Below are 25,913 nucleotides of genomic sequence, written 5' to 3'. Positions count from 1 at the left end.
CTCCTCCAGCCTGACATTTCCGCCGCCGTCGGCAGAAATTAGTCGCCGTATTTGAGCGGGACTTGGAAGATAAAGAAAGAAATCCATTAAACGCTGGAGCAGATCTGGCCATGAATGTTGGGGGATATACGACCCGGACCTTGGCGGAGGACGACTGCCGTTTTCAGACCTTTAACGCTCGTCTGTCTTCGGCTAATGAGATGTGAATGAACATCTTGTCTTTGAGCCTTTACGCCAACATTCATCTGATTTAAAGTGTCTGCTGGAGCGTGACAGTAAACCTGAGTTCCAATGATAGACTTTGGGGAAGTCGACGCCCAAGTGGGCGCCAGAGAACATCCACACACTTCAGAGTTTTCAGGACTTAAAACTGCCTTTCGATGACCATCGATTTTCATCGTCCACCTCAGGATGGAAGGAGATCTTGCTTCTGTTGCCGATCCTGACCTGCTGAGACCTGGTGTGAAGGTTCTGAAGGACCCTGTGCTGCAGAGGCAGAGGTCAGGTTGCACATGAGCCTGAAAACAAATCCAAATCACCTGTCACAGTCCAGACGGCGATGACTGCAGGACTCTTAGCTGAAAGAGTGAAGTTTGCAAGAGTGACTCAGCAACTCTGTAGGTAGAACGCTGACACGTCATTGCTGTTTTCACAACCAATTCATAATTTACCGAGGGGATTACAGATATTTTCAAACACACCTTTGCGTGAATCGGACTGAAAATGATGCTGTAAACTTTGTCTTCTCCCACACACACTTGTGTGTCCCCTGCTGGACTCAAACTAAACACACAAGTCAGTTTGTTGACTGTGTGCCTGTAAACCCACCGCTCTATTAATCCCAATCCATCCGCTCCGCTTGGAGTCCAGTGATACGGGCCACCGAGGATTACTCACGGCCCCCCTCCTCACCCCGTCACCCTCCTCACTGATTGATCTCGCTGCTACGTGCGTGTGCGAGCTGCTGATAAAGTAGAGATGCAGCGCCGGCCTGTTCCTCCCGGCAGGAGGTGAGGACCAGGTTCTGACAGGAAAACGCAGGGGAGAACTGGGACGTGTTTCCAGCGACTACGTCTTCTTGTGGTGTGAATGAGGAGACGCAACTTCGACATGGTTTGGCAGGCGGGACGACGCCCGCGAGCACCTGTCATGAGGAACGTCACCTTCATCCATGAGATTGTGAATCTACAACGTCAGACTGAGATGAACATTTCAAAGTCCTGGAGGCCAAACACAGCATGGGCATATGGGGGACCCTTATGTCTGTAGCAGTTGGTCTATAAACATCTGAAGCAGTGGCGACCCAATTGGGGTTCCATGAATTCAGTGGGAGTTGCTCGTCCATCGCAGACTCGGGGTAGAGGATCTGAGGAGCTTGTCTGGACCTTCAAGGATCAGGCTGTGCAATGGAGTCTACATCTGTCTGTAAGTGGAGAGGCTCCGGTCCCATCCGAGGTGGTTTGGGAACAGTTGCCCCCTGCAGGCGGAGTTTCGTCAGAATGAAATGAAGCGTTTGCAACAGCGGCAAAGTTTGTTTCCTGAGCTGCTGTTTGCTCTTTAATTGCTCCTCATTGTCATGCAGACCCTCTTCGGGGCTCCTCCCGGACCCCCGCCCGTCCCCCAGATCTCTCATTTGCTGTCTCCTCCGTGCGAAAACAGTTTGACAGTTTTAATAAAAACACAAAACACAAATTCTTCAGAGCCCCGCGTGTGTGATTGTGTGCCCGGCATTGATTTAATTGTGTCGGAGATTGTGTGTGTGTAGAGGCGGGGGGGGTGAGAGGAGGGGGCGGGGGTGGCGTCGGGCCTGCAGGGATGGAGATGAGGAAAGAAAGCACAAGTGTGGAGATCCAGCCAACAGGCTTCAGATCTGTCAGGAAGCGGCGGCACTCGCTGCTGCTGCTGCTCTCAGATGTTGCACACTCACCTCCGCTGAACCGCCGCGGCGCCCCAAGAAGCGGAAATCAAGATGAGTCACGGCGAGTCGGGTGGACACACCTGTGAGGCAAACTTCCCCAGCAGAAGTTTGTGGACCGCCGGTCAGGAGGCCCTGTTGGGCCACACTCCATTTCCAGTCGCCGTTTTCAATTTGCAGTTAATTTGCTGCGAGTGAAGGTGTGAAGTTACAAATGTTCCTCCGCTGCACTTTCCCTCCTGGAGTCGCTTTGTCGGAGCTTTAGTGGCATTAAATGTCCGGCTTCAGCGGCTCATCAGAGGCCGCCTGAGCTCACAGGAGGTGGGAGCGTTTCACTCTGGGAGTTTTTAGATTCAGGCTTCCACAGACACTTCTTGAGTCGGCTGATGTTTCCATGAGCTGCAGTGCTCAGGAGTGATTCCACAGCTACTTTAAATGTCAAGTATAAACTGTTCCGACATCCTGATGCTGATGATTCAGCGTCCGTGACCCTCAGACGGAGAGACTCACTCTCAGACACAAACAGATTGTTCTCGGTCTCCTGCCTCATCTCCGCCGCTCTGCTCTGCACACGTCTGTTCCCGCGGCGACGGTGAGGTTTTCAGGGGGGCAGCGTTTGACTGTAATGAGAATCACGCCGATGTTTCGCTTCCACAAACTCAAGCTGATCTCTGCAACCTCCATCTGGCTTTGCTTTAGAACAGTGCTGCCGCGACTGGTCGACTGGGACTGGACCCAGCAGGCGCTTCTGTCCCGGTCTTTTTATTGATTCTTTTTTTTAAACGATTCTTTTGTGGTGAACAAACAGTGGAAGCCGCAGTGAAGGACGGATGAGCGAAATGGAGTGAGAAGAAGGGTCGTAGTTCAAGGCCTCTTAATGCGACATTAAGACACTGTTCACACCAAGCATAAGACACTTTTGAACATGTAGTTACATGCGACAAACTGTCGTGCCACGTGCCATGTGTCAGGGTCGCAGCGTCAGCACATTTCTAGCTCCACATTTGTCGCTTCAAACGCTGAAGGTGAAAAATCTGACCCTGGCAAGTCCCAGATTTTACTGTGATGGAAAATCCAGAGCAAATCCTCTTGATAGACTTTCACAGCAGATCAAGTGATCTGCAGCTAGCTAAACAAACAACAACAAGGCATTAAGGCAAGCAAAAATACTAGGCTCTCAGCGAGTGAACACAGCAAGCGTGCGACACAAATACCTGGATCGGCAGACTTCCGTCTGAACGACTCGAGAGCCTCAGTCTCTGACCTGGTTTCCCACAGAAGTAAATTTAGCATAAATAATAAGAAGCTTATGTCGGCACACACGGACGATAAATTCTGCAGAAGAAGCAGCCAGATGCAGAGATGCCAGCGCAGCGGCTGTGGCAGCGGGCCGCGAGGCGGCAGCTGGGTGGAGTTTTACGGGGCTTTCAAACGCTGCCAGATCCGAAGCCGAAGCCGAAAACCTGCCGCCAACGACGGGCGCGGAGCCAGGAAAGTGAGCGCAGCCATCCAAATCATCCAGAAAACCAACCTAGAAGAGACTGGTGACTCAGGCGGCCGCTGCTCCGTCCTGAAGGTCAAGAAAGGACCGTGAAGCGATGGACCAACCTGTGCTCTCATTCTTCAGGTCATGGTTCTGAGAGGAGACCTGGACTCCAACTTTAGACTTGACGAAGGAAAGTTGCCCCAGAATGTTGGTGAGCAACAAGCTTCGACACGCCAGGAGCCAGAAAAGAAAAAGGGCACACAAAAAACTATTATTGTTGCTTGGTCGGTTTGTACAGAGCACTGGAAGTGCATGTCACATCCAAATAAATAAACACATGCATGACACTTCCAGGGCTCCGTGGGTTTGTCACTGAAATATTCAACTTTAAAGTGTCTAAAGTGACAAGAATCTGATCAAATTCCAGAGCTGTTGTACATGCGACTTTACAGAGGCCTGGTGGGTACACCGCCAATAGTCAGTTCGTGTTTGGTGCAAGTCTTTAAGATGTGATGTGAGCCAGTTGGAAATATCAAGCTAAATAACAAGGCAGTTTCATGTGTTTTTTTAACAAACAAACAATGAAAATCTCCAAATAATAATGAGCTCCAGTGAAGGGTGCTTTTGTCTGAGCACGACCTCAGGAGAGAGAACAATAAATGTGCTGGAGATTTCATCTTATCCTTGAAGCGATCGGGTTACAGAGGTGACCAACAAACCGCAGCCTGATCAGTGGTGACCTGTAAACCAATGACCCTCAGCAGCTCAGCTGGTTCAAGCAAAACCACCATCTAAACTTCGGCGCTGACAACAGAGGAGAAGATGTGAGGAGTGAGCGAAGCCGCCTGCGGTTGTTTTCCGTGAGTCTAATGAGAAAACAAGCCGCCGCCGGAGCAACGGCGAGGAGACATCAGTGGGCGGATCTGACACTCGGCTCCACTTCAAATGGAAGCAGAAGGTTTGATAACAAAGAGACAAACGTTCGACATCAGTGAGAGCTTCAGATCAAATTATTGATTTCACCGCCGGCTGCACCTTTGATGAAAGCTGATCAGAGATATTGGTCAGCTGCTGAGTCACAGCGACTGGACGGCAAAGTCGCACAAAAATACAATACAGAGAAGAAGACCAGCAGGAAGGAGACTGAAATGTGGGAGAGAAAAAAGGACCAAACTGACAGAGGAAGACAGAAACATGAAGCAAGGACTCAGGAGGAGGCCAACAAAATGAGCTTGGAAGGACGAATAGACGGACAGGAATGGAAGAAGTGATGCACAGATACATGAAAGAAGATGGTGGAATGAAAGAATGTAAGCTGCAAGGAAAAGTGACTGGAGTTTCACCTGCCACTGAACTTGAAATGAAAAAGCTCAAACGTCTCACACATTAGACTCTGCGGAGTCGTGAGTCTAAACTCTATTCCGCAGGTATCGATTAGCTTCTGACTCCATCTGCGACTCTTCAGGGACGATCTTGATGTTTGGCGGCTTCAAGGTGACACATTTTTCTCTTTCACCGCCTTGATAAACATATTTGTTTATTCGTCTCCCACACCAGCCACGTCTCCAGAAAGCTGCTGCTGCACTTTTACTTCAGGGCTGAGTGAGTCACTTTTGTTCACCTGCAGAAGTCAGGCTTCACATCTCACCTTCTGCTTTCATTCTTCTACTCGCTCGTACGTCAACACACACACACACACTCGCTCACAATGTGGAGAAAAGCACGAGGACGTTTTCAAAACTGCAGTGTAAACAGATTCAAGTGGATCGAACGAAAATGTGGAGAAATTAATCTGGTAAAAATGAATGAAAAGGAAGAGCAGGAACTTTTGAATGATTCAAACATTCATCTCAGTAACTCAACAGCGTGGTTGTTTATTTAAAACAACTGACTGAGGAGTATTGACTTCTCCGGCGCAGGAGCGTCACGGTGGCTCCCCATCACCCCCCCTCCCTCCGCCACTCGACCACCGCGGTACTTGACTCGGCTTCCAGAGGAACATTAACTTTGACAAACACGTTAAAGTTTATTTATCCGGCAGCCCGCGGGTTGCCACAGACGGCGTGTGAGCTGAAATATGTAAATATATGCCGACCCACTTTCTGCTAATCCACGGCAGGACGCTAGTCAGGCCTGATAAAGGCCGCCGACGTAACAAGAGACTCTCAAACTGGGACTGAGAGCAAGTATCTGCGGCGCATAGCGCGCACACACTCACCTCGGGCTGCGTCTGCAGCTTCTAATCACTTGGTTCCGCTCAGTTTATGCAGCGAGCGTTAGCCGCATCCACTTTGTCGTTTGCTTGTCGTCTTCGTTTCTTTTCAGCTGAAAATTGATTTTTTTCTTCCTAATTTAATTTTTTTTTCTTTCGCATTCAACACCACTCTCCGGCTTATTTTTTTTTACAGTCTGCTGCTCACAGCCTTCTCAGAACTTAAGTTGTTCTTGAGAGATTCTGAGGCTCCCAACGTTCCTCAACTTCTTCTGATTCCATTATGATCCGTTCATGGTTGTGGTTATTCTGTTAATGGCTTTATATGTCGGACTGGTGGGTGTCAAGTCTCAAACTGGAGGTTCATCATTGAGAGGTGGGAGATGGTCCTCCTCTCGCCACCTTCTTCACATTGAGGAAGCCTTCTTCACCTGGCTGGTCCAGCCTTCATGCTCCTTCCACACCAGGCCACTCTGAACTATAGTGTGCTGACCCTTCCACAGTGGTCTTCAAGAGTCTGCTGCTCACAGCCTTCTCAGAACTTAAGTTGTTCTTGAGAGATTCCAAGGCTCCCAACGTTCCTCAACTTCTTCTGATTCCATTATGATCCGTTCATGGTTGTGTTTATTTTGTTAATGGCTTTATATGTCGGCCTGGTAGGTGTCGAATCTCAAACTGGAGGTTCATCATGGAGAGGTGGGAGATGGTCCTCCTCTCGCCACCTTCTTCACGTTGAGGATGCCTTCTTCACCTGGCTGGTCCAGCCTTTATGCTCCTTCCACACCAGGCCACTCTGAACTATAGTGTGCTGACCCTCCCACAGTGGTCTTCAAGAGTCTGCTGCTCTCAACTGGTTTTAACTGAGGGATCTGGAGACTGTGTTCAGTCTGCTGTTGGGGGCAACATCAACTCCTTAGTAGACTCAACCTTCTGACCTGCGATGGTGATGAGGTACCTCCCTCCAGCTTGACGGTCTTGCTGGAGTTGAGTTTGAGTCCTGCGCTCCTCGTGTCATGTGAGTCATCTGATACATTCACATGATGTCTGAAGAGTCTCAAACTGGAAGCAAAGTGAAAGGGAGCAGAGAGAGAACGGTGCTCTGTGGAACCCCAGCATCACACAATGGATGAATGAACAATCCCACTCGTTTCTCAGAGTCCCTGCTGAAACCCCAACATCCGATCGTTGTTAGCATGTAGCCTTTAATCTCCAGACTCTGATCTGAACTCTTGTCCTTCAACTGAGTCTTGGCTTTCGCTGATAATTCCGTCTTGAGAACAAACGTTATGTAAAAACCCAATCCTCCTCTGGTCCTCCAGTTTTGAGTGAGAAATGTTTTACTGCTGCTCTATAATGTCGGGGTCTGACTGCTGCCATGGTAACCAGATAGTCATAATGTTTGCGTTAATTGGTGTAAATTCCTGCGGCAGCTGCGGAATCGATGGCAGCGATTGAACCCTGCTATCCGACGTGGAGGAGATGATTTAGGACTAAATTAAAAGATAATCTGACGTCGGCTCTTTAAGCTCCCAGATCATGTTCACTTGAGAGTCCTGGACTTTCCAGACGTCTGGTATTTGCTCACCTCATTGATCCGCTAAAGTCCATTGTTCAATTCAGCATTGTCGGAGGATTACTGCAATACCGAGTTTCAGCCAACAGACTGCAGTCGCCGTGTGGACAGAGGGTGGCGCTGACAGAACCTGACCAGCGCGAGAGATGTGGGATGAATGAGCAGTGCAGACATCCACTTCTCATACTTTCTGTTATGGGCGTCGAATGTAGAAGTGAAGACACCCGTTTTTTTCCTGATTCAGCAGAAATCTTTGGCAATATATTCACAGATTTAGCAAATATTTGCTATGCTTTAATGCTACGTCCCATTGTTTCATCTCTGTTAGTGTTAAAACTAACTGAAATCTAAATCAAAATATTAAATATAAATATAAATATAAATATTAGCAGAAGGGGGCGTCTAAATCCTTAAAAGTGAGATTTAAGATTTACATTTACATTTACATTTAACATTTTGATTTAGATTTAAGATTTACATATAATATTTTGATGTAAATTCAAGATTTAGATTTACATTTACATTTAAGATTTAGATTTAATATTTAGATTTAGATTTAAATTTAGATATAGATTTAAGATTTACATTTAGATTTAGATCTACAGTTAGATTTAGATTTAGTTTTAAGATTTACATATAATATTTTGATGTAGATTTAATATTTTGATTTACATTTAGATTTAATATTTAGATTTAGATGTAATATTTAGATTTAGTTTTAAGATTTACATATAATATTTTGATGTAGATTTAATATTTTGATTTACATTTAGATTTAATATTTAGATTTAGATGTAATATTTAGATTTAGTTTTAAGATTTACATATAATATTTTGATGTAGATTTAATATTTAGATTTACATTTAGATTTAATATTTAGATTTAATATTTAGATTTACATTTCGATTTAATATTTAGATTAAATATAGATAGATATAGATTTATATTTAGATTTAGATGTAGATTTAGATTTAAGATTTAGATTTCAATTTAATATTTAGATTTAGCATTTAGTTTTAACACTTAGAGAGATGAAACAATGGGACGTGACATGAAAGTACAGTGTCTAAAATGTAACTAACATTTGCTAAATCTGTGAAAATATCGCAAAAGATTTCTGCTAAATCAGGAAAAAACGTATGTCTTCATTCTGACATTCGGTGCCCCATATTTCGTTTCTCTTCTCCTGCACCTCCTTGTTCTCCCACCACAAATCACTGTATCATCAGCAAACATCAGGGTCCACACGTACATGCTTTTACTGGAAGGTTGCTGGATACATATCAGAAAATGTGACTTGATGATGATGGAAAACAAAAAAAGTTGAGGTTCTTGTTGAAGTGCAGTGAAAAGTTTCATCACAAAACCCTGGTGAAGGAAGAGTCAGGGTGAAAGTGGTCAGTGGTGTGCGCGCACTTGAAGGTCACATTGAGCTGCAGCCCAGTTGTTCACATTAAACACCGCAGATTTGTCTTTGAGGAATCATCCTGCGGCTTTGAAACCTTGTGGGCTTCTGAAGCAAACACTGGTGCCTCCTTGACATGGCTGGGCTGAAGAAAGGCGCCACAAACAGCCGCCCAGACACAAAGGAGAAAATAAATCCTAACAAGGAGGGATGAGAGCGGAGATTTGGGGAGGAAATAGTTTCCCGCTGGCTCTGAATCCAGGTCACTCCCAAGTGCTGAGGAAACCCAAAAGTAAAGTCCTGTCCCGGGCACGTCGCCAAGTCCTCCGCTTCAATTAACACGCCTGCCCGGAGCCATCGCAGGAAGAAAGCCTTCAGGAGATTTAGTGCAACTGCAGCCGTCGACATGAAACATTTGCAGCTTAAATACGCCGCTCCATTAACACGCTCAAGTGGATTATCAATCTGCAGCACTTTCCTCGCCGATGACTCACCACGGGTTGGTGTCCCCCCAGGAGGGGGCGCCGCCAGAGTCGCCTGCCCACCACAGCTCTGCCAGGCTGGGTGTCAATTGATCGAGACATGGAGAGTCGTCATGGAAACCCCGGCCCGAAACGATCATATTTACTCACGAGTCAGAGGCGTGTGGTGGCAGGAGGCTCCGCCTTCACCTACAGCTGGAGCCACGCTCATCACGTTGGCATTTCCTGGAGCGGCGTCCAGGGAGCGTCAGCGCTCCGGGCGGCCACTTCCTGCACGCACCGAGACCAGGGAATGTTCTGCTGCAGGTCACGTCTCAAGACGTTTTTTTCTTTACGCCTCACCTTCTGGAACAAAAACACACTCAAGAATGCATTTTTCTTTCTGGAAGATCACATCTACGGAAGAGGATTAGGGCCAGTGAAGAAAAAAACAATAATTGGCAGAATTCTGACTTTAAAGTGAGACTTTTTTTCTCAGAATTCTGACTCAGAATTCACACTTTTTTTCTCAGAATTCTGACTCAGAATTCTCACTTTTTTTCTCAGAATTCTGACTTTAAAGTGAAAATTCTGACTTTAATCTCAAAGTCAGAATTCTGACATTAAAGTGACAAATCTAAGATCAAAGTCAGAATTCTGAGAAAAAAAGAGACTTCAGAAAAAAGTCAGAATTCTCACTTTAAAGTCAGAATTCTGCCAATTATTGCCTGTAATCTTCCGTATTTTTCCCTAACTTGTGTATGACTTATTTTTTCCTAGTGAAGAGTGAATCTTCATCTGGGCTGCTATTTTTGTATTTCAGACCTCCAACTTTTTCACACATTTATCTGAATGCATTTCTGCCTCTCACGTCTGTGATGCCCCTTAAAGTCCCTCTTTCTTTTGGAGTCCTTCCTCCTCTTCATGGAATGAAGTCAGTGTTTTCACCGACGTTATTCCAGCTATCAAATATGTCTTCATATTTCAAAAGTTTCACTCTTTTTTTCGCTCAAATCTTAGCGCTGAGGTTTGTCTGTCATGTTTGTCTCAATAAAAGCCTCGCTCATCAATCCGTCGTCTTCCTGTAACGCCGCTTTGGTAATGGCGCTGAAGTGGTGCCAAGAAGTCGTCGGATCCTGGCACCGTCAACAGTGGAGCACGAGCAGGAACGGACGGCTCACTTCTTGTCAAGTCACTGAATCATCAGAGAGTCGTTCTGGAGGCCGTTACTCCTCTTTATTTGCTCATTAATGCGTCTTTACTGTCGAGGTAGACACAGAAAGTCTGTGCCACACTTGTTTCACCGGGACGCGTGGCGCAAGCGCCGCCCTGGTCGTTTCGGTACGCTGCTCTGCTGACTCATCACTTCACAAATTACCCACGATGAGTCAATACTCGAAAAAGCTTCGGTCACGCTGGTGTTTGTCTGGGTGGGGACCAAATCTGGAGGGAGATGCCGACTCAACGGACGACAAGCCAAATCCTCTCAGAGCCACTTCTGCTCTGTGCCGCGTCTCCTTCGTGTGTATTGTTCAGAGGGAGGAACACACTTGACTTCCTCTTCTGCTGCACAGGAAATACCACACTGAAGCCTGATCACATGAACACAAACAAACAAACCCCTCAGCACAGACACACACACAAAACCTCTTGTTTCTGTGGGTAAAGGTCAGAGGTCGACGTCCAGATACCGTCTCATCCTCATGTCACACTCTGCCACTTGTGCTCCTCTCTTCCTTCTCATCCCTCTCTTCACCCCTCTTACCTCCTCCCATCATTCCCCGCTCTACCTCCCATCTCCTCACTCCGTCTTCTCCTCCTGAAGGTCACAGAACTCTTTGGACTGAAAGCAGGGGAGAATCGGAGAATCGATCCAGCTGCCGGTAGTCTCGTTTTCAAATAAGTGAACGAAAGTGTGGACGGTGAAGGTCAGTGAGCTCCATGAATCATTTTCCTGCTCAACTCCTGCTGGATTTTCTGCCTCAGCAGAGGCACCAGCCAGGACCCAGGAACCCCTTCATGGACTCGGGTGTCAACCCACAGTTCTGTCAGTTTTCCCTATAGTAAATACCCACTCAGTCTCACAACCACCTCCTCCTTCACCTTCCAGACCAGACCCATGGTCCCCACCTAGTTAGCTTCATCATGGACTCAGTCTTCCTCACCCTCATCCTTCCTAACCTGGTCCAACCCATGGTGATAAGGTTCCCTCATGACATGAAATCATCTTCTGCTTAGTAGTGGTGGACATGGCACGGACCCTGCGTGATGTAGAGTCCCAGCTGGCAGAAGGAGAAAGGGTGCAGGTTTCTATGTCCTGGAGTATTTTTAGCAGCCCCCGCCCCGTCCTGCTCTGTCCTGTCGCTGAGATGCTGGTGTCCAGAGGAAGAGGAGTGGTGGAGGGAAGAGGAAGTGAGGAACAATGACTCCGTCCACAGAAGAGCTGGACCTCAGACTGGACCTGGACTTGAGTGTGGATCTAAACATTTGGAGCCAAAAATGGAAGTTTGTTGAGGGAGCATGTTGGTGACAAGTGAGTAGGAGCTTTGATCTTCTTCACCCCATCAGGAAGTGTCTTCAGCTGTGTCTTTGTCACACTGACTGCTTCGGTCACTGCTGCCATCTGAGCTGACCTATCAACCAGGGTCTTTAGAACCTTGACTTTGATGTTCAGCTTCTTCTGGTAATGACTCTGGAGGGTGGAGACCCAGGTCCGCACTGAGCCTCACCCACTCCTAAGTTCTTGTTTGGGGCGTCTCTCATGGGTGGCCTCCACTCCTTGCTGACTCTCTTCTTAGTCTTCTCAGCTGCTGCTCTCCTGTGTGTTTCCCAGCAGAGGCTCATGAAGCTGGTTTGTTTGGTTTGTTGGAGTGTAGTCGCCTGCGTCGCTTCTCTTCACCAGCTGCAGCACGTCTGAGCTAGTTAAGTGTAATTCGCAGGAATTGACAGAGATCAACTCTTCCACCTCCAGAGCGTCGCCGTGGAAACACCAGTTCCTGTCAGAACTCAGGCCATGAAGCCTGCTGTCACAACGCTGTGTGAAGAATACGTTTGATTTCAATCTGACCTTCGGACAGCCACCACTGAAAAAGAGTTATCTCCATGTTTGGGTCAAAGGTCAGGCGTCTCAGTGAGCGGCTTTCTTTCCATCTAAGGAGTTTGATGCCACATTAGGAATAGCTAGAGACTCAGATGGAACTAGGGCGACTCAAAGGTTCTACAGCCATGAAGGCCTCGTGTCTCCCTCCCTGGATCAGTAAAGGTTGACTCGGATCAGAACTCGTCCGTGCAGAGGAGACTCACCGTGAAGTGCCCCAAACACTGAGGATGACGAAGCTCCTCAAACTCTCCTCCTGGAGAGTCACTAGAACTAATAACCTGCGTGTGCTGCCATGTTTCTTTCCAGGGAGATGAAGAGTGTTTTCTCTCCTGAAGAGCTCAAACGTGTCTCTGCTCTCCTCACCTGCAGAGATTGAAGTCAGAGAGGCCTGTGATTGGCTGAGAGCCGCCGGCTTCCCTCAGTACCTGCAGCTGTTCTGCGGTGAGTACGAGCCGGATGGACCGGAGAGCCCGGGTGCTCTGGTGTTCATGGCTGCATGTGTGTCAGACGGCAGGTTCCCCATCGACCTGGACTGGGCCCGGCAGGATCATCGCTTCCTGGACGACGACGCGCTGGACTCCCTCTGCAGGTGAAGTGCTGCGTCAGCTCTTGTGATGTTGGCAGGAGGTGGCTGATATAGAGATGAAAGTGGAAATGGTGAAACTGAGAGATTAAAGTTTTCAGAGATTCCATCAGTGAAATACTGTGATGCGTTTTTAAAAGATGGCACCGTCGAGCCATTCGTGTAGCTGAATTACAAGTCATAAAAATAAGAAACTGAAGTGTATAAAAGAAAATAAAGTGAAGACTGGATTTCAAAAATCTACAGTTCAGGAAGTCAGGACACTGAGTGGGACGTGGGTGTTATTCAGGGCCATTTGAAGAAGACAGTTTTAAGATTTAAAGGCTTCAAGACTGAGGGACTAAAGCTGAAATTCCAGATGGACCGTTTGGTGAAGGTCGGCTGAATGAAAATAGTGAAGTTGTAAAACGGATTCATTGATGAATTACTTGTAAAATCAATGATCCAGAAGTCAAAACAGTTGGCGAATAACTGCATGTAGTCGAGGCTCAAGTTATAAAAATGAGAAGCTAAGGTTGTAAAAAAAAGAGACAGATTCAGCTATAAAGGAAAATAGTCTTTCACAGGTTCAAATTGTCAAAAAGGGAGATTGAAGTTGTGAAATTCAAAGATGAAAGTTGGAAGATTGAGAGATGAAAGCTCCACTGAGTGGAATAATTCATGTGAAATAAGTTGAGTTTAAGATCGAGGGACTGGAGTCGACATCCAAAGACTGACGTCGGAAAATCAGATTAGAAAAGTTGGATGGCTGAAAATTGGTGACTTGTAAAACACAGGGTGGCGATAATAGAAATAAAAAAAGGGTCCAGTTGTTCGGGGCTGCGAGGTGATGCTGCGCGGCGTCTGGTCTCACGACAGGACGAGTTCTGAAAGTCAGTCATGTCCCTCTTCAGCCTGTTGTAATGGCTCCTCTCCTGCAGGAGGCTGAAGACTCTCAACAAATGTGCGGCGATGAAGATGGGGCCGCGGACATTAAAACGTCGGGTGAGTGACGCGGAAACTGGATCGCAGCGGGAGTCTAACACGAAAGCTGGCGTGGCGGTGGGTGGTCGTCGCACGGCGAGGCCTTGTTAGGCACCCGGCTGATGTTGAGTGATTCCTCCCGACATGTGCTCCTCCTCCTCTTCCTCACATGTCCGGCTGATGAGAGTAGAGGAGCCGCGCGCATGATGTTTCTCAGATGTTTAACTGGCTGGATCACCGCCGGCGCCCACAACTGCTTCTAAAACCATCTCAGAATCAGGACGCAGGTGATATGTGTCATTCTCTCACAGGCTGATGACAATGAAGACGTCTTTACCATCAGCCCCAACTGGACCTACAACAGAAGCATGCGGCAGTGGCAGCACCTGGACCTGCCCGACAGCCCGGCCTCGCTGCGACACGCCTCTCTGAATGACGTGAGCGACCCCCACGACCTCAGCGGGAGCAGCATCGAGGGGCCAGTCGGCTCAGAGCGAGAGTCCTTCCGGATCTGGACCCAGAAGAGCTGCTCCCTGGACAGCTCCTTCAGGAGGCCGCCATCCTCTGGAGACAGACCCTCATGGTACCGAGACAAGCCTCCGAGGAAGAAGAGTTCCAGCCTGTTGAAGAAGATGGAGAAGCTGCGACTGAGAGGAGCCGGTAGTTACCGTGACGACGAGGCCACCAGTGGAGTGCAGGAGGAAGGATGGATGACCAGAAGCTCTACAAGGTGAGAAGCTTTTCTTTAGGGAATCAGACTTGATGATGAAGATGGCATCAGCTGACCGACCGAGTCACAGCAAAAACCACTGACTCACATCTCTCCTCCTCATATCTCCAGTCTTCCCAGTCGAGCCGACAGCGGCGTCTCGTCATCCTCACCTGCTTCCTCTCGCACCATCAGTAGCAGCAGCAGCCAATCAGAGAGCAGCAGCGTGGTGAGCACGCCGAGTCCAGTGGCACGAGTCCGGAGCAACTGCAAACGCTACAACAGCGGCGCGGGCCGGGATTTGACCCCGAATGTCAAGCGCCGCCATAGGGTGGGTTTTCAAACTTGTAAAGTTCCAGACCAACTGATGAGCAAGCGTGTTCTCCTCCAGGTCAGCGCCGGCCGACACGATCTGGTCTTCGAGGTCCCAGATGGACACAAACCCGGCACCTTCCCGACCTCGCTAGCCTGCCAGCACCCGGCGCTGTCCTCCGTCACCCTTGACTCGTCCGTCACCTGGAGGACTGGAAGTTTTCACGGCTGCCACGGACGACGGAGTCGGAGCTCAGGCCAGGAGACCACCTCCAGCGGCTCCAGTCCTCTCGCCCTCCCGGACCACCGGATGAGCGTCTACGACAACGTGTTCGACGTCCAGCGAGCTTCTGAGAGTGAAGATGGGCCCGAGTCACAGGTCCGAGTGCCATCTGTTGATCAACAAGTATATCGCAGTATGTCATTTCAACAGCAGCTCAACTGAAGAACCACCTCTTCAGGGGCTTCTGGACCACCAGGACGTCTCCTCAGCTCTGGACAGCGTGTTGGAGAGAATCAGCGGGCTGCAGCAGCTGCTCTCGTCTTGGTCAGATGAGCTTTCTGAAGAAGACGGCCTGAGAGGAGACGACTTGTCGTCCTCTTCTTCTCTGGAGGAGCCTGTCACTGACGGAGAGCTTGCCACCGGACCTCAACGCAGCAGAGGAAACCAGTCCGTGGGTTCAGAAGTGGACCGCCTGTCCGTCACCCAGATGATGCTGCTGCAGAAGCTGTCGCTGCTCCGACTGACCGCCCTGATGGACAAGCACTCGCCAGCCAGCAAGCGAGGATGGAACTGGTGAGACGCACAGGGTCATGTGACCTTCTTCTGCTTGGACGTCTGTTCAAGGAGGTCTTGTTTGGTCCTGTTATATCTGGACAAGTTCCTCACTCATTTTTCCATACGTAGAACCAGGAATGAGGTGTGGGATCTTCTATCCACAGAAGGTTCTGGTCCATTGGTCAGTTATGACTGTCCTCTTTTCACCTGCAGGACTCTACCCAAACCACTCAAGAAGGATCAGCAGTCGGAGGTGAAAGGCACTCGGGTGTTCGGAGCTCCCCTGCATCTCAGTGTGAAGAAGAGTGGAGAACCACTTCCCCAGGCGGTGATGGGAGCTCTGGAGTACCTAAGGACTGTGGGGTTACACCAGGTTTGTTCTCAACCTTCTGCTGGTTCTTCTTATCATAACCCATCTGTCGGGTCTCAGGTGGGTCTCTTCAGGAAATCTGGGCTCAAGTCTCGAATCCAGACCCTGCGTGAGCAGGTGGAGTCGGATCCTGAGGTGTCATTCCACGGTCACTCTGCCTACGATGTGGCCGACCTGCTGAAGCAGTACTTCAGGGACCTGCCCGAGTCCCTCTTCACCAGTAGACTCTGCCAGACCTTCCTCCACATCTACCAGTGTATGTGTCCATTCGGGTTCTGACCCACTTGATTCAGTCCAATGGATCATGGACAGATATCTCCTGCAGATCTCCCCAAAGACCAGCAGCTGGAGGCCACTCAGGCGGCTATCTTGCTGCTCCCAGACGAGCACCGGGGGGCGCTGCAGGTGCTGCTCCACTTCCTGTCTGACGTCGCCAGCATCCCAGAGAACCAGATGACCTCCACAAACATCGCTGTCTGCTTGGCACCTTCGCTCTTCCACCTGAACACAACGAAAAGAGACCCCTCCAGGTGTGTGTGTGTGTGTGTGCTAGTCACACAAGTCCACTCGTCATTAACTGGACTTTGGTTCTGGTTCTGGCTGCAGGTCACGTCACAGGAAGTTGAGTCTGGGTCGCCCAGACCAGCGGGACCTGAGCGAGACCCTAGCTGCCACTCAGGGTCTGGCCTTTATGATCAGCGAGGCGGAGCGACTCTTCCAGGTATCGACCCGGCCCAAACCGTCAGCAGGTCATTTGAGTCAATAGTCTGTCCTGCAGCTTCCAGAGTTCTGGCCCGGTGACTGTTCCGACTCTGCGGCATCGATGGGCGCTCAGGAAGAGCAGCTAACACAGCTGCATGAGAACACTCAGATACTCCTGGATGATGCTGAGGAGAAGAGCCCGGGCTGGAGGAGCCGGGTTGCTCCAGAACACATAGAACTCTCCTTTAAGAAGGTGAGACTGTGAAGCCGCAGCAGAAGACAGACAGCTGACTGTTTCACTCTCAGGTGGACGACAGCTGCCCCCTCTGGCTCTGGAGAGGTCGTCTGGAGGTCAAGGCCTCAACACAGGTTCTGATCCAGAAGCTGCTGAAGGAGCCAAACTTCTGGGATTGTGGAGTCGGTCAAGCTACAACAGTGACATCTCTGTCGGAAAATGCAGATGTGATCCTGGTGCACCAGGCTCACGGCGCCCGCTGGCGCCCTCTGCAGGAGCAGCTGCTGATCAGGTGAGACTCCGATGGTAACAGCAGTAAGAGAGAAGTGAGAGGGGGCAGAGTGAGCCACAGCCAGTCACGGGTGTCTCAGTAATGCTTCTGACCTGAACCTGCTGCAGGACCTGGAGGTCAGAAGGCCCTGGACCTTTGTTCATTTCCTGCGAGTCCACAGAGCATCTTGAGGTTCCTCAAGAGGGCGTCAGAGAGCACATCTACTCCTGCCTCTTCCTGCTGGAGCCCACTGACACAGGAACCACCCTGCTGACCCACATCTGCCGGACTGACACCAGGTACCATGAAAACATCTCTTAAGACTGGAGACAGCTGGTGTAGAGCTCAGACATCAAGCTGAGACTCAGTGCAGAGCTGCTTCCCGTTTTCTGACGCATCGTTTTTTTAAAACTTGCTGTCTGACAAGTCTCAGAAGCTGCTGCTGTTGTTTCAGGGGGCGCTCTCTGGAGTGGCACTGCAGAGTGAGCGGTCACCACCTTGCTGCCGGACTCCTCGCGATCAGGGACTTTTTCAGAGACGACAACCAAGAGGCCTGAGTTTCTGTTCTGATCCTGCAACGCCAGCTCGGACTCCTCACCGTCTCCCTGCTGAGACACATTTGCACACTAGACGACGACAACCTTCTGGGACAGGATCACTTAGACTCAAACCTTCTGACAGGAGGTGGAAGAAGCAGACATCAGTGTATCATGATTTAATTTTAAAAAAAGATTTGCTCTTCATTGTTTCATCTGGGAAGAGGGGAGCTCAGAGGAACCTTCGGGCGGCTGTGACACATCACATCCTGCTGACAGGGTTCAGTCCCAGGATCTCAAATCCCTTCGCCATGACGGAGGCAGTGGCCTCACAGAGGAGCATCCTCCACATGTTGATCTTCACCACCTCACCTGCACGCACACAAAAATGATGTACACAAGCATGACAGCAGGGGGACCGATGAGTAAACATGTAAACAAGACTTGTGTGTGTGTGTGTGTGTGCATAATTTACACCTCCTGTATCCGTGAGTGAATAGCTGACTGTTTTGTTTTGACTGAAGGGTGTGTGTGTGTGTGTGTGTGTGTGTGTGTGCGCAGTGAAGCTCATGACCAACAAACAGGCCTCACCTGTCTGCCTGTCCTTCTCCACACAGTAGCAGCTGTCATAGAACTCGGTGAAGGTCGTGGCGAGCTCGTACAGATAGTCGCACAGCGAGTGCAGCAGCAAGTCATCCAGGATCCGCTGCAAGATTTCGGGGAACCTCAGGACGCACTTGGCCAGCTTCCATTCCTTCTCGTGGTCCAGCAGCACCTCTGTGGTCTCGGCTGCCTTCTTCAGCGTGGCCTCGTCCAAGTTAGCCAGGCGGGCGATCGACCTGCCACAACACAGAAAGGTTAGAGTTACACAGATAAAAGCTGCGCGAAACATAAAACAATAAACTGGGAATTTGACCATTCGGGGCTCACCTGATGCGTGTGAAGGCGTAGAGCAGGTACGCCGCCGTGTTTCCGCGGTCGTCGAGCATCTTGTCGAAGGAGAATACGTAGTCGTTGACGCGGTTGTGCGACAGGTCAGCGTACTTGATGCAGCCAAAGGCCACCGACCTCTGAGCTAGTCTCAGCTCCTCCGGGGTCAGGACCTGCCGACACGAGGCCCATACAGTCAGTCTCAAGCTGTCTGTCTGATGAGAAGGGCGAACTTCCCCCTCAGAGATGCAGAGTGTGATCAATTATTCCTGCTGTTGTGAATCTGAATTATTGATGGACGACTCCTGTCGAGGTGATCATCTATTTTTCATCCGTCTGTTTACCTGTCGGATCTCTTCAACATCAATGATCCATCTTTCGTATAGAAGATTCAACAGGGCGGCGCTAGTGAGACAGAAATGAAACTTCCCCTAGGGGCTTAGGTCTGCGGGACCAAATCAGAGTGCCAGGCTTTCTCCCAGATAACATCTCAACAATAACAAGATGAGAAGAAATAGACAGACGCTGGCTGACAGAAAGCCTTCCAGGCAAACTTCTCTCCAGTGGCTTCTGTGTGTGGAGTTAACGTCAATTATTAAGTTTCAGAATTCATATGTTTGATCCACTAACAGACGATGCGCAGGGCTCGTGGTGAGATGAAGCAGGAGGCGGACCTCACACCGACGAGGAGTTCCACCCCCACGTCAGCCACACATGCACTGCTGTCAAGACGGATTTGAAACCTGATCAATGACCTGCATGATGGTCATCAGCTGTCAGAGTATCGAAGCACTCAACCGCCAGGCAAAGTCAAAAAGACAGGAACGTGTAGAAATCCATTGGTTTTAAATATACAATATATTAAACATTTGTTGGGGAAAAAAACTGTATTACTAAAAACAGTGACCGACAGGAGGGCTCATTCCGTCTGAGACCTGGAGGGGATCCAGAATCTCATGTCTGGTAACGCCAGCTGACTCAGCAGAACCAGAGCAGGAGAGAGGATTTCAGAGGAGGAGAGAGATTTGAGGAGGATGTCAGGCGGCAGAAGACAAACACCAGCAGATGTGTTGCTGCTGCTGCAGGTTCTTTTTAATGAGACCAGGTTAGCAGATGGTCTACACGGGCATCGACCCAGACACGGCGCCGGGCCAGAAGGATCTGAGGGGGGGAGGAAGAGGAGGTGGTGCTGCAGCAGCGAGGAAGTCAGACACACCAGGTGGAGCTGAGATTTTGGACCCATCAGAAGCAGCTCCGACCCAGACGGGGCGCGTTTACGATGAGAGCATGAGAACTGAGTGTGTGTTCCGGTAGGTCACAGTGTCATCAGTCAGTTGACATCCAGTGACGTTCACACATCCGTGGTCACATGACCTCTGAGCGGCTACACCGGGTCAACACGACAGATCTCCTCGACGAGAACCAGGGCACAGACGCATTCGTATTTCATTCCACTTGGATTCGGTTTGGGAGTGAACTTGAACAAACTTCAGAGGAGGACGATCGACGGGGAACCGCGCGGTCGGGCTTCGGGCTGCTGGAGATGTTTTTAATGATTGTGTGGAAATAAACTAAACGAAGTCGACGTCCTGCAGACTGAAGAACGAGCCGACGACCGCGGTCGCCGCGACCATTAAAGCCCTCCGGAGGGCTTTTCAGACGTTTGTCCTCTTTGTTTGTTTTCTCCTAATGGTTAGTAATTAAAACGCGTCCGCGCTGCTCACAGGCACTTAAGCAGGCCGAGTGGGGGGGCAGTAGAGGGGAATTTCTTCTTCTGCAGTTTTCATTAATTAAAAATGTTCCACCAGCAGCAGCAGAGTTTGGGGAATAGTCGCCAGCTCCATTATTGAACACATTTAAATACACAACAACAACACAGAGCTCGGGGCCACAGGGTTTGTGTTGTGTGGTGCATGTTCTCCTCCCACACAAAAGCACTGTGACTCTCACTGGGCCCTGGAATGACCCACCGTACATCTGCACGCCCTTCCACTGCTCCACACACTCAGTACGTTAATGAGATTCAAAGGGTTCTGTTGGGGTTTTGGTGAGGACTGTTGTGACACAGAGATATTTTACCAGGCAGAAGGAGTCAGGCTACGTTAGCATTGAACAAGCTCACTGCTTCAGCTAACAGCTGAGTCACAAGAACCACGTCGAACATGGAGGAAACCATCTTGTGCATTTCTAAAGCTCAAAGAGACCTTCTCACCTTGTCTCGCTCCTTCTCCAGCAGCTTGTCCATGGATCTCTTCAGACCTTCATCCAGCAGGTCTATCAGTCGCACCGTGTCTCCAGATCGGGTCTTGAACTTCTTCCTGCGGAGGAAATCAGAGTCCAGCCTTCAGAAAGCCAACAGGAAGTGCCCTAACACCTAGCAAATCACAAGTCTCTTCACTCTCTGCGACAGCTCATACTCTCCTTCACCTCGAGGTGTCACAACAATCAGACGAGCACAGACACTCTCCAGATGTAATGAGCTTCTTCTTCTCCTTCCTCCGTTGTTTACTCACAACTTTGCCTCCCCCCCTCCACCCCCACTCTCCCGTGGCTGTATCCCGTTGTGTGGAAGAGCGATTATGGAAACAGCGTGATAAATGTCTAATAGAGTTTGTAGAAGCGCCGACGTCGCGGGGCCAATTTACGCCCCCTCAGGTTAGCGCAGGGCGTTTAGCAGCACTTAGTTACGGCCGCGCCCGCCTGTGCCCGCCCGCGCCGGCCTCCTCTCCTCTGGACGATTGATGAGGAGGAAACAGCGGCGTGACAGATCGAGGTGCAATTACACAGAACGCAATCAGCCGCACAGAGATCAGCGCCCGCCATGAGACGATAAATAAAGCAGCGCTGATGTTAAGTGGAAACGCTGAGGCGGCAAAAGTGCAATTACAAGGATGAAATATTCAAAATGTTTGTTTTACTTGAGACGTGACGCAACATTAAGAATCTTATTTTGGGCCTTTTAATAATTTAAATGGATGCTTGGTGATTGTGACCAGAAAAAAAAGACTTTCTTTGTTTCAACTGCAGAACACACATGCAGACTTTTGATCATCTCCACTCACTTGTCTTCTCCAAGCACGACGCCGAACGGAGCGTGCTCCACCCGGGTCACTTTGGGATCGTACCAGCCGATCATCTGCGCCGCAGCAAACACCACCTGGAAGTGAGTTGCCTGAAAGACAGTGTCGCACCAGGTGAGGAGGAGAAGGTGTGGAGGGGGTGAAGGCGATGAAGAGGGTGAAGCTGATGAGGATTAGGAGGAGGATGACAAAGGCCAGGATAAAAGTGCAAAGGATGATGAAGGTGTGGTGGAAGAAGAAGGTTGGAAGTGATGAGCATGATGAAGGTAAGGACAATGAAGGTGATGATACGTGGGTGTATAAAGGTGACATGATAACATTATGATGAACGTGAGGAGGACAATGGCAATGAAAGGGATAATGGAGGAGCTAGAGTGACGAAACAATGAAGGCGATGATGATGTGAAGAAGGGAATGAGTGTTTTGCACTGTTTGATTTCAGACTGCTACTCTCTGGAGTTGGTGACTTCAGGGGCGCAGGCACTTCCACTATATGAAACATGAATCATTCATCATCCTCACATCTCACCACAACATCTACAACAGTCGGGTATAAGAGACACTGCTGAACAGTTAACAATTCTTCTGAAAATATCTGTTCCAGGCCACATGATATTCTCACTGCTCCTCCCACCCTGGTCAGGCACTAACCACTGCAGTGCCAGAAGGTGCGACCTCAGCAGTCTAGGCAGTGTCACGGGGAAATGCATAACAAAGGGCTGGTGGTCATAATGTTATGGCCCTGTATTGGGCTCAGAGTGGGTCACGTGTGCAGTTTTGGCTGTGATGGTCACCTGACCGCTGTCCACCACGTAGATGATGACGTCAGCCTTTTCCTGGAAGATTCTATGTCTGATTGCCGCCAGGTCAGACGTGTCGTAGGTGTAGCCGCCGTCAGACTTGACAATGGTGAGCGGGATGGACTGACCCGGAACGAACACGATCTTCCTGCCCTCGTCCAGCTCCAACAGACCTACGGCACAATCACGGATGGTTAATTTCGTTCATATGGGATCACCAGTCGCCGCCTCAGCGCAGTTCGAGGCGAGCGGCACCACAGTGGTCCACTTTCTCTCCCGCCGGCCAAATGGTAAGAGTGAAACGGAATTGATAAAAGGAAGGTTGGCAGGGAGAAGAGGGAGGGGAGCTGGGACCGGTGCGGGCTGTAGGGGAGCGAGACAGCACGTGGCAACACTGCCCCCTGCTGCCCCTCCACTGTCACTATAGCAAACGGTCATTGAAACAATTCCGTTCTTAAAAATCTGGAGATTTATGGCAAATCAGATCACAAGGCTCAGTCCCGTACTGACCTTTGTCCTCAAACTCCTTCACCACCTCTGTCATCATCTCCTGGTAGAACGACTCTCCTCTCTCAATGATCTGAATCTCCAGGCAGTCGTAGATTTTCTGGAACTCTGGAAATTACATTCAAATTAGCGGCTTTTAATGGACACCCCATCTTTGTTTCAACTCATTTGCTCAGTAGCAGGTGGCGCTCTTCTACCTTGCCGGGACACATCGCAGATCAGTTTCCAGGCCTTGATGAAGTCCGGCTCTTTGCTCTGCAGCCTGACGACACACTGGTACGCCTTCTTCTTGAAGACCTCGTCATCGTCGAAGCGTTTCTTTGACTCCTGAGAGCAGACTGAGGTTAAATCTTGACCTTCGAGTTGACACGTGCGAGCCACTGACCTTGTAGAAGGCCTGGAGGTCTCCGATGGGCGGGCTGACCGTCAGGTAGTCAGGGAACTTATCCTGCAGGTGAGCGATCAACATCCCGAACTGGGTTCCCCAGTCGCCCACGTGGTTCAACCTGAACCAACACCACAAGCAGAAGAGCTGAAACATCTCGACTGATGACACCATTCACCTCTCTGAGAAGTAGAGGTTCTAGTCTGAGTCTCTCGGGGATGTCTGAGCTTCCATCTCTGAGAGTCAGGTAAACCTGTCAAAATGCAGCTGACCTGAGAACGTCATAGCCCAGGAACTCAAAGAGTCGAGACATGCTTTCCCCGATGATGGTGGAGCGCAGGTGACCCACGTGCATCTCCTTGGCGATGTTGGGTGACGAGAAGTCCACCACCACCTACAGATACATACCAGTTATACAATCACTGTACAATCATAGTGACATCACTTCCTGTCCCGGTAGTTAAGAACACGTGAGTGAAATTTTCTACTCGGCGCTCGGGCCTGGAGCATTAAAATGAACATGACTGTCACATGACTCACCTTCTTCTTGGAGGCGAGCGGCGGTGGCTGCACTCCATTCTTCAACAAACTGCTCACCAGTTTGGACACAAATGTTTTCTTGAGATGAATGTTGATGAAACCTGCATGACATCATCATCAACAACACAAATCACTTCACTGAGAGGAAGAGTAAAGGTGGAGCACTGCCACATCTGGAAAGATTAGAACCTTCAACAACATAAGTGTCTCAACCTGGTCCTGCAATCTCAGTCTTCTGGATGACCTCGTTCTCCGGAAGGTTCTTGACGATCTTGTCTGCGATCTCTCGAGGGTTCACCTTCATTCCTTTTGCTTTCAGCATCTGCAATAGCACAGTAACAGTAACACTTGGAAAAATGTCTGAGGGTCACAATGGATTCTAATTCTTTACTTCTGACAGATGGAATGTATGTGTGAACATAACACTAAAGTAAATACCGAGAGTAACGCGCCACGTTTGTGTGGAGTCTGACATCTAGTGGAGCAGCATCGACGTTGCAAGGAAAGTAAAAAATTATGTAGTGACTCCTTGGAGCAAAGTATTATAGGAGTAATTTATTCGATTTATGAATTGACATAGGTAGCTTCTTCTGAGTTGTTAGATGTGCATCATGCATGACAACTGGCATCTGACTTAAAGCACACTTAGCTTGACTTAACAGAAAGTCAAGCCAACACGTGGTAGCAGGTTGTGTCTAACACACTGCAGCTCAAACTCGTGTTAATATTAAATCTGCTGGTCAGCAATATCAATATACAAAATGAGTTAATGGATTATCAGACCTGAGCCAGAGCCATGGCGCTGTTGCACTGGTAGTCCCCAAACTTGGCCTGCTGGTTGGGCGTGACGACAAGCGGTGGGTCATCCAGCTCAGGGCAGGACGCCCGGATAGCCTGGCCAAAGATCTCCTGCAGCCGCTGGTTGATGTTGGTCATGGAGCCGCTGCAGTGGCCATTCTCCTCCTGCAGGCTCTGAGGAGACAGGATGCGTTGTGAGTGTGCTCTCTTGAGAACACTGACTTCCATCTGCTGGTTAGCTTACCCTCTTCAGGACGTTCAGACGGTATTTCAGTTTGGTGTTTTCATCTCGGAGCTCGTCCAGACGAGGAGAGGGCTGGAGGTTCTCCGGGTTCTTTAAACACTCAATCTCTGCATTGAGATGACAGATCTCCATCTCCTGAGGAAACAGCACGTGTGGATACAAAAGAAAAGAAATATGAAAATGTATACATCATTATTAAACCAGTCTAGTTATAAACGAAAGAGGAAACCAGATCAGTGGGCAGTGAACGTTTGCTTTAGTTTTATTGTTTGTGAAATGTTCATGTTCTTATCTTATCAGCGCTGCTGAAGGAAGTGCTCAATATTATCCCAGAGCCTGGTGAGCCATCATGAAACTAAAAGTAAAAACAATTCAATTTATATTAGGATCTAAGACATGGGTTTATCACGTTTATTGGCGACAAACAAAATATTTCGCTTTTCATTTAAAACCCTGTAAGATTCTTTTAAGGTGAGTTCAACGTATGTTGTACTTTACTTTCGCTAGTTTTCTTTTCGTCAACGTGGATTCATGCGCAGATAAAGACTGTCTGGCGTCATAACAGACTAAACCTCACACACCAGTGCTCTGAATGAGTCTGGCAAATAAAATGGGAACGTAAATAGAAAATTGTTCATAGTGAATAATACTTGTAAATATGAGGAGCGTGTGGGAACATGAACCGGAAGGACGACAGCTCGTCTCACTAAATAGATATTTTAACATTGAATAACTTGTGGAATTGTAACCGTGTCACTGCAAACCTGTCGTCCGAGAAGCGGAGTGTAGCTACGAGCTGTCAACACGGACGGTTAGCCAGTGTGTTGTCAGCGAAAGTCGGGGTGTTTACCTGCTGCTGTAGCCGGGCCGTGTACTCGCTCACCGGGTCCCCCATTTTCACAAAGTCCACACAGAGAGAGTCCCGAGTCCGAAAAGGAACGCGTGGATGATGAAACTAACTTGGTGCGTCTTCTTCGATGGTTTTGCCGGTAACAGGAGCTGTGGGACTGTGCATCC

The 25,913-nt window shown here is 49.1% G+C and overlaps 2 protein-coding genes across 2 annotated transcripts; one reads left to right on the top strand and one right to left on the bottom strand.

Annotated features, from left to right (window-relative positions):
* Positions 1 to 11,305: 11,305 nt before the first annotated feature.
* On the top strand, positions 11,306 to 18,048 carry si:dkeyp-23e4.3 (rho GTPase-activating protein 7). The gene is made up of 16 exons (XM_053847767.1): positions 11,306 to 11,586; positions 12,523 to 12,594; positions 12,661 to 12,742; positions 13,657 to 13,720; positions 14,011 to 14,429; positions 14,541 to 14,739; positions 14,800 to 15,099; positions 15,182 to 15,516; positions 15,712 to 15,871; positions 15,929 to 16,124; positions 16,194 to 16,398; positions 16,475 to 16,589; positions 16,647 to 16,823; positions 16,877 to 17,097; positions 17,205 to 17,375; positions 17,531 to 18,048. The coding sequence occupies exons 1-16, from the start codon at positions 11,574 to 11,576 to the stop codon at positions 17,631 to 17,633; spliced, it is 2,832 nt and encodes a 943-aa protein (XP_053703742.1). The 5' UTR covers positions 11,306 to 11,573; the 3' UTR covers positions 17,634 to 18,048.
* On the bottom strand, positions 17,760 to 25,885 carry rars1 (arginyl-tRNA synthetase 1). The gene is made up of 15 exons (XM_053847769.1): positions 25,747 to 25,885; positions 24,897 to 25,031; positions 24,638 to 24,826; positions 24,068 to 24,176; positions 23,855 to 23,955; positions 23,587 to 23,708; positions 23,315 to 23,435; positions 23,127 to 23,256; positions 22,933 to 23,037; positions 22,417 to 22,595; positions 21,605 to 21,714; positions 20,755 to 20,860; positions 18,543 to 18,715; positions 18,204 to 18,451; positions 17,760 to 17,984 (listed from the first exon to the last, which is right to left on the bottom strand). The coding sequence occupies exons 1-15, from the start codon at positions 25,789 to 25,791 to the stop codon at positions 17,875 to 17,877; spliced, it is 1,983 nt and encodes a 660-aa protein (XP_053703744.1). The 5' UTR covers positions 25,792 to 25,885; the 3' UTR covers positions 17,760 to 17,874.
* Positions 25,886 to 25,913: the final 28 nt, after the last annotated feature.

This window comes from Synchiropus splendidus, chromosome 17 (genome assembly GCF_027744825.2).
Source record: "Synchiropus splendidus isolate RoL2022-P1 chromosome 17, RoL_Sspl_1.0, whole genome shotgun sequence".
NCBI classification, from domain to species: Eukaryota; Metazoa; Chordata; class Actinopteri; order Syngnathiformes; family Callionymidae; genus Synchiropus; species Synchiropus splendidus.
This window is presented reverse-complemented; position numbering and strand designations above follow the sequence as displayed.